General features: G+C 29.9%; 1 protein-coding gene across 1 annotated transcript; it reads right to left on the reverse strand.

The window, feature by feature from the left end:
• Window positions 1-7,411: 7,411 nt before the first annotated feature.
• LOC120265626 (protein DMP2-like) lies at window positions 7,412-8,958 on the reverse strand. Its single transcript, XM_039273575.1, has 2 exons — window positions 8,665-8,958; window positions 7,412-7,894 (listed from the first exon to the last, which is right to left on the reverse strand). Exons 1-2 carry the CDS (start codon window positions 8,882-8,884, stop codon window positions 7,563-7,565), a joined length of 552 nt encoding a protein of 183 aa, XP_039129509.1. The 5' UTR covers window positions 8,885-8,958; the 3' UTR covers window positions 7,412-7,562.
• Between the last annotated feature and the right edge of the window lie 369 nt (window positions 8,959-9,327).

The following is a 9,327-nucleotide window of genomic DNA, read 5'->3' on the forward strand; positions in this document are numbered from 1 at the left end:
GAATATCATAGAAGAGCAACATAGAAAACGAGTCATCATTGGCGAGCATGATGGCGAAGACATAATGATAATGAAAATTGCCAATTGCATTACCGTACGTTGACTTACACATCTACGTCTCAGAACATACCGTCATAGCCTGAATTGAACAGAAAACGAAGACGGCAGCCCACTGATCAACAGGCATGGGCATCGGCAGAGTCCGTGAAAATTTCAAACAACGCCGAAGAAACGAACATCCGGCATCCCTCATTTCATCTGCAACCGGTTCACGAGACAGAAAGATATACCACTTCGCGGATGGCTGCTCCGTCAGATAGCAGCAAAGCAACGGCGAAAACGCGACGTCACATCGAGAACAGATTATCCTTTTTATACATTGCTTTTAATGGTTACTTTGATGTTGTGCATTGGTCAATCGGATGATTCAACCAACAGCGATAGCGGTTATCACATCAATATATCGCCTGATCGGCCGTTTACGACAGCCAGCCTATGGTACTGCACAACAACGACTTCCACAGGTCACTGGATCAACCAACCCAGCCGACAGGCGATGGCTGCAGAATCAGCCATTCACAAACGTCCCAACACTGACCTCACACGTATACCCCTCTCACACCCATGACACCCTTCCTCCAGCATGGCATTTGGCACCACCATTTCACAGCAACCCATGCAATGTCCGGCACCGCACCAGCACGACCACCTGGGACATGCAAGCATGTCCCCATGGAGCCTGTACCGCTCATGATCAGCAACATGATGTCATAAACAACATTTTAGAAATTTTGATTACAACCAGCCCACACCAGCCTGCACTTTCCGACAACCCAGTAATCGCGACCTTTGTTACCCATAAAAAATAATCAAACATATAAAATTAAAATGATCAAATAAACAACAACAAATGTTTTATTCATCGATAATCCCTTATCAAAATCATAACAAATCATAACAACACACTGATCAGATAACGGGCGAAAACCGGCACACACACACACGACGCACGACAACGGGCTGTCGATTTCAACCACCGGATCACGCAACCGACATAAAACGAACCTCACAGGCCCAACACACCAGCCACCAACCTGAGCAACAACGTTGTCAACAGATGTCTGACCTGATCAATCACAATGCCGGATCAATGACTGCTCAACACCTGACCCATTATTTGGTCATAACATAATTGAATTTTTGACAGCATTCACGTGAATCATAACCAGAGCCTGCTCAGGCCCAACCTCAATCCCCACACAGAGCAGCATGACTGGTCAATCACCTCATATACCTCGCCAACGACGTCCGATTGCCCTGCCAACACATACACACACACACACACACACACACACACACATACACAGCTAACCCTCCAGAAATAGACAGAACCCATTCTCACGGCCCATGTCATGTTCTCAGAAATAATCATAATTCCAACCTGACAAACTGAGAACCACCACAACGGCTGTCTGGTTTACAGACCTCTGCCCATCTCCTTGACGAACATGACACCGCCCAAACCTTTTCCCTTGATGCCTGAATGGACTGATATGCATCCAGTGAGCCCAGGTCTGTAGTCCCAGCACGCCCGCCACATTTGATAAAATACTGCGTAAGATTTGATAACCTTAAATCACTGCCTGAGGCCGTGGACCACCCCACGCCCATTCCACCCTGAGCCCAACACGATAACACCTCACTGATGTACCCATAACCACCCAAACTGATACCAAAACACAGTTCTTTGTCAGCACAGAAAACCCATCAACCCCATCTTTATCTCATGCCTGATAAGTCACACCTGGACCTTGGTCCAGCATTAAACCCTGATGCCTGACCCAGTCCCACAGCTGATAAGCCGATCCACCACCAGTGGTCCGACTGAGTCTGTCCTCATCGCCTGACTGACTGCACGTGGATTCTCCTCCTCCGTCCACACACACACACATATTATTATTAATATTATGGCATGAGCATGCACCCCACACACACACATAGTGACACCACACATATACATAATAATATGCTGGCTACTAGTTACAGACAGAGAGGAGAGGAGAATAATTTTTTTTATTTTTTTTTTTGTCAATCAAACGTGGACAAACCACGTCTCAGTGAATTGCATAAATTGTGTGAGGTGAGATTTAAACATGTCTTCTTAATAGGACACAGTTATCCTAAATAAAAGATTTAATACTAATAGACCAAAAAATTCAAATAACTTCCACCTCAAAAGTTGAAAATTCTTGGCTTATCAACATATTTATAAAAAATAAAATAAAATAAATTAATGATTTCTAATATACTATCATAAAAAACATATTTATTATATACCCCCACAAAATATTTATTAATTTATTTATATACTTTTATAGTTTAAAATTAATTTATAAATTTTATAAATAGGTATTATCATTATTATTATTGCTTTATAAAATAAAAAAGTAAATAAATAATAATAATTAAAAATATTAATTGATTTTTGGCCTCCAAGAAATAAATAACTAAGCAATAATGATTTACAAAAATTTATAAATAAACATTATTTTTTAACTTTTATTATTTTGTAAATATGTTGAGAAAATAATTTTCAGGGCTATACCACGAATACAAACAAACCTTTAGTTAAAACATTGAATATGGTCAATTCAAATAAAGGAAAAAAATATAGTTTGGTGGTTATTCTCATATTTCATCCAAAAATTAAACAAAAAAAAGGAGGGAGGGATCTATAGCTATTCATATAAGTATCGCCATTCTTGGTGTTTGTAATTTATCAAATTTAAAAATTATAATTATTTCTAAAACATAACCTTATTGATACATGAAATAGATTCTATCTAATTTCTCTAGAGGTTATATATATATATATATATATATATATATATATATATATATATATATATATATATATATATTAATGAATGTGGACAAATCATGTTAACGAGGTATATAAGTGAGAAATTGATACATTAAGTCACATATATTCTTACTCTATGTGAGTTAAAATTTGACCCCACCCCTTTCAATAAAATACGAACACTCTTCACAAATTTATAATTCACATGAAATACTTGGTCAAAAAATTTAATTATATTTATGATATAAATAATAAATTAAATTAATTAACTAAGTCATATTAGTCAACTTTATTTATGAAATTAATAATATTCAAGTCAGATACAGTAGCATTATGTCAACATTTGACACTTCTAGCATAGTTAGTGGCTGGCCATTATATTTTGACCTATGAATATGAAATTCATTTTATATGAATTTGCATAATGTGAATCGAATATAAATGAATTTAAGTCAACAAGGAACTCCATTTATTTTATCATGCATCGTCATCATATATATATATATATATATATATATTAGAAGGTGAGGTTTTTTTTTTCACTTATCTGACATCTAGTCCAATTAACTATTTATTATAATTTATTATAATTTAATAAAAGTTATCAGTAGATAAAAACTTATTTATTTATTTATTTATATTTTTAATCATTTTAAATTTTATATATAACATTATTTTTTTATAAATATAAAAAAATTCACATTACTGTAAGGTTCACTGTAATCCTTGACCTCTCTACTCACCAAGAGAAGTATTATACCAACATGTTTTTTTAGAAAGATGACATTTTGAATTATGACAATTTATATAATAAAGTTTCTTTTCTAAAAATATTTATTTATATAACTATCATATTTTATAAATCTGTAATATTTAAAAAAAATAAAAATTTGTTTCCATAAAGGAATCTAATATGCTACATATAAATCCCAAATAGTCATGCACACAAATGTGTGTGTGTGTGAGTACATTGGTAATTCTTGGTTTTAATTTGCATAGGTTATATATGTAAAAATAAGTAAATACTAAATGCCATACTAAATCAAGGAAGGAAGATGGAGGAAGGAGGAAGGAGGAAGGAGGAAGGAGGAAGGTGGAAACAAGAAACAAGAAACAAAGTGAGAAACATTGATGATGCATTGATTTTTGCTTGTTTTGTTGGGCAGTTAGTTTTGAGATATTATTTTCAGATGGCGGCCATCGTTATCCTTCTACTCTTAATAATATATATATATTCTCCTTCTTCACTCTTTCCTTATATATATATATATATATATATATATATATATATATATATATATAATATTGTAATATATATATAACATACATGGTATGTTCTGATTTATTGAAACTGATATGCTTGATGCTTCAAGTCAATTCTGTTGAAAAGAAATTATATTCTAAAAAGAAAGAAATTTTTATCATGATTGAGGAGAACATGATCATCATTTGAAGAATTGTATATATATATACATGTGAGAATCAATCTATTTGAGACATTTGTAGATAACAATTCTACATGCATCCTTATATCAACAGTTGGATTTGAATCCAACAACTGTAAATCATTTATTGTTGTGTACGGTACCATAAACAATATCATAAACATTACGTCAAACGATATAATGAACAATGTAATAAACAACGGACACCCTTATATCAACTGTTGGATTTGAATCTAACAATTGTAGATCATCCATTGGTGTGCACAATAACATCAAAAGTATACGATAAACAATAACATAAACAATAAAAAAGGGATGAAAAGTATAATTCTCAGTCATTATTCCATTTTATTGTTGTCCACTATCTGTTTTCACCGTTGTTTATGTCTTTCTCTTTTGCTTTTTTTTTCTTACTTTTGCTTTCTCTACAAACAGGCTATTAACATCCACAAGAAAGTATTACTTATGTATAATATGCATGAATAAAGTTTTACGGATAAAGAAATTTCCAAAGGATTTTTGTGGATGTTTGTTTCTCTTTGTAACATTTGTTTATTTTACTATTTTATGGAACCCTCAATATATGCCCTGAATTACTTTTAAAGTCCATGCCTCCCATACATGTGGACCAAAAACACCCAAACAAAAATCTTCATTTTTCTATTCCAATTTAAGTTTTGTGAGCTTTAATAGTATATATTTCTTGAACATGATCTCAATGTAAATTTATATAAGTCAACATCACTAAATTAATACTAATTTAATTTGATTTCTATTATCATTTATGTCCTTTCACCATCATATGTTTCACTGAAAATGAAGAAGCATTTCGATTTTTTTTCTATGACATGCTTGTATGATTAATATCATTTATTTAATATTTCCGTATTCACAATTTTATCTACATCTTACATTAATTATAAGTAAAATTTATTAAATTTATATTAACTTTTATAATATTATCCTTATTTAAAAATATACTTTGAAAAATATAGTTGAATATAATTTATTATAAGTTGTAGAAAAACATTAAATATAAATGGTAAATTTACAATATTTACATATTGCATAAATTTCTAAAATTGTACAAAATAAAAGAATAACAAAAAGCTTAAAAATATGACAAGTAGAGACGTGAATACTTTTATAAAATCATAATATAATTGTTGAGAGTAATGATTTTGTTAGCTACTCATATATTTAAAAACAAAAAAAAAGAATGGATCATAATAAATTAAGATAAAAAATTAATCAATAAATACTTACAAAAATACTAGTTAGAAAAACTTTGGTCCATAGAGCAATGAAATCCTAGAATGTCTCAAATCTATTTTTCTTTCTTTATCTTTTCTTAAAAACACACATTCTTCATTAAATTTTGTCTTTTTGGTCTTTATTTCTAAATATGTTTTCTTATTCTCTCACTTGTTTTGAGTTTCTTATTTCAAATTTATTTTATTATTTTATTATTTTTTTAACATATATGTATTGATAAGATGGATAAACCACTTGTTAGAGGGCCCATATACTTTAGGCCCATATTTGTTTCAAAACATTTACACTAAAAGTTTAGAACCACATTGCTTAGTTACAAGAACTTCATCCACTTTATATATAGTACTATTTATTATCCTTTAATCTTGCTTTAGTGCTTATGCTCTCTTACGCGTAGGCGGATCTGGAAATTAATAATTTAAGTTTATGTTTTTTTAATTTATAAGAAATAAAGCATTGAAGAAAATAATACAAAAAATATAAATTCATTAAAATTAAGAAAAATTATATGAACAATAAAATAAAAACATAGAAAATAATCCTAGCATAGATTATCATCGATAGTAATAAAAAACCCTTGTATGCTTGTTTTTAATATGGTGCTTGTTTGTATGCTATGTTTTTATAAAATAATTAATGTAATATTTGTGTTTTGTCTTTTTTTCAATTGGATTTTTATTTTTATTTTATATTTAATAAATATAAAAATAAAATCCATATTTAAAATAATATAATATTTAAATTTAATGGTTAAAATGAAAAAGAATTAAAGTTGATTAAATTTGTTAATGATAGGAATATATAAATGTGAAGTGTAGAAAGAATATCTTTAGAATATTTTATTTGTAGAGTCACAAACTAGAGATGCTCAGAGTGAGCAAGTGCTAAATTTTTATACTCGCTCTCAAATATAAAAGTTTATGATCTGAGATACTCTTATAGAGCTCTCAATATCCAACCCCGAGCCATTAATGGGTCAAAAACAAAAAAAAAACAAAATTAATTTGTTCTTATTTTTATTTTCAAATCTTTGTATTTAGAAAAATTAATTTTAGCAATAGATATTATTTTAAGGTTTTGGGGAAATCAAATAAATAAAATCAACTAATAATAATAATAATAATAATAATAATAATAATAATAATAATAATGAAAGATTAATTATAAGTCCCTGAAAGTTTCAAAGCTTCCCAGACAAACTTTCAAACATTTGAATTTCTTAGGCAATTCCTCATTTTTCAATCACTACAGCTTACTCCGTTAATTTAATCCTTTTATAGAGAACTCACCCTTAACCTATTTAGATATTATTGTGAACAATGGGCCCAAATTAATAATAATCGAGTAGTATTTACTATACATTATGTATCATTTAATATTAAATTCATTTTTGTTTATCTTGAACTCTTCATAATACAACTTAAACAAATGTTTTATTCACTTAAACAAATGTACTATATACATCTAAATCAACTATAGTGTTGGACAAATTAATCAAATCAAACATGTTCATGTAATTTGGAGTAACTAATGGTCTCCCATTAGTCAATTTGAATGTATAAGCTTATAATTTTTATTTAATAAATTTAAATTTTTGTGTTAAATCAAACCCATATAATATACATAATTTGTATCAAACATCTTTACCGCTAATAGTATCAAATAAAATATATTTTTTAATTTTTTATCAATCAATTTTTTAGGAGTCACTGTCACTAAATTAGTCCTGGACAAGTAGTAAAAGTTTTTTTAATAAAATAAATCTCTCTCAGCATTTAGTTTCATTATTTTTTTTTTACTCATAAAAATTCGAACTCCAAACCACCCAAAAACAAATATTTATCAAATCTTAATTCCAATATATGACCCATATACAAACAACATGAAATACACCCTTGGCATACATGAAAACATTATTAAATCAAGTTGATCAAGCAAATGACTTTCAATAAATATAAATATAAATATAAATCCAAATATTAGTCTTGGGCAGGCTGTGTTGCAGGGTAGCCAATTCCATGGCGATTATTAGGGAAGAGCATGAAAACAAAGCTAGACAAGCCACCAACAATGGTAGGCAAAATGGTCATTAATGTCTTCTCCTCTGTCTCCAAAGATGGGTAGAAACATGACACTGTATTATTATCCAAAAGAGCTATCACTGCAAACACCACCAATGCCAAAGATGAGTGAACAAAGTCCCCAAACCTAAGTTTGTACTTTGAGAGATCAATTGATCTTGCATTTGGATCAGAAAAACTCCACAGCCCTTTCTTTGTCACAATGCCATAATATACTTTTCCATCACTTCCTATACATAGATTTTGAAGGGGGAAACAAAATTAGTAGAATTAAAAAATATCATTCGCTGCTAATGTGATATTAAAGTCTGTTTGATACCTGAAATTTTGAAATACACAGTTTTCTATGTCATTATCTAGTTTGTTTTACAAATAAAATAGATGTGCAGCATAAAAAAAGGGTAATTAAAGTATAACATTACTTTATAAATTTTTAATACACTAGACAGGTAGTATAAAAGTTGTTTTTTTTTATATTAAAATCCATTTGAGACATGAAAATTTGAAGCATATAGTTTATCGCATGTTTGTTTTGTAAGTAAGGTTGGAGTACAACATAAAAAAAATAATTAAATATAACATAATTTTATAAATTTTTTATACTCTAGTACAGAATTTTTACCAAATTACAGTATAATTGAATAAACAAAATTATTTTTAATAAAAATAAAAATCAACAAATTACTTTTAATATATCTAATCTTAATATATAAAACAGAATTAAAATTTTGTGGTGCAACTAAACCACTAATACTATGTTGTATTAGTCGTGCTATTATTTATTTATTTTTTAGCAATATGGACAAACCACCATATATATATATATATAGTCTCTGTTTACGCTTCAACTATGAACTAAGAAGAAAATGAATTATCGATCTCCTGTATGAGATTCAAATGTTTTACAGCTTAACCATCTAGATGGTGGCCTTATGTTGTTATCGTCTACAAATTAAACTTATTAATTCCATTGAATATAATAACAAGTATTATGACAAACCTGTATAACTGTCAGTGAAGGAGGAGAAACAACAAGAGAAGCTGCAAACAAAGAGAAGCAGACCACTGAGGTACTTGTTAAATGTGTGGCAATGGCCGGTGTTGGTCAACAATGGGTTCAAGAACTGGAACAAGAAGACGGTGCCCGTCGGAAGAAGCTTAATAAGATCGCCGAAGCCTTTGAATGTCAGGTCACCGATACTCGCTTGAGTTTTCGACATTCTTATCTGTGTGATCACCTTCTTCTTCTTCTTCAATTTTTATTTCAGTATATTTGTTTTGAGTTCTCAAGAGTGTTATTGTGTATGTAACATATATATATATATATATATATATAGAATGATGCAATGGTTTCAATGGTTTTGCTTGCACGTTTGATTGGGAGAAGTGAAGCAATATGGTTTTGCTTACACTCTTAAATGTATGAGTTTGCCTCCAAGCAAAACTCTCGTGCCCCTTTTTTTTTAGTATTTTAGTTGCCATCTTTTAGATTAGATCAAAAGAGGAAGCGTTAGTGTATTGAAGTTTATGATGTTTACTTTTGAGCTAAATTATTTGAGATGTTATAAGTGATTGGATTAAAATTTAATTAACCACCCGAACCGATAAAACTTGTTCGTTTATATATTAAAAGCAAAGCAAGCAATGACTAAATCGATTTCAA

Source organism: Dioscorea cayenensis, chromosome 7 (genome assembly GCF_009730915.1).
Source record: "Dioscorea cayenensis subsp. rotundata cultivar TDr96_F1 chromosome 7, TDr96_F1_v2_PseudoChromosome.rev07_lg8_w22 25.fasta, whole genome shotgun sequence".
Classification (NCBI taxonomy): Eukaryota; Viridiplantae; Streptophyta; class Magnoliopsida; order Dioscoreales; family Dioscoreaceae; genus Dioscorea; species Dioscorea cayenensis.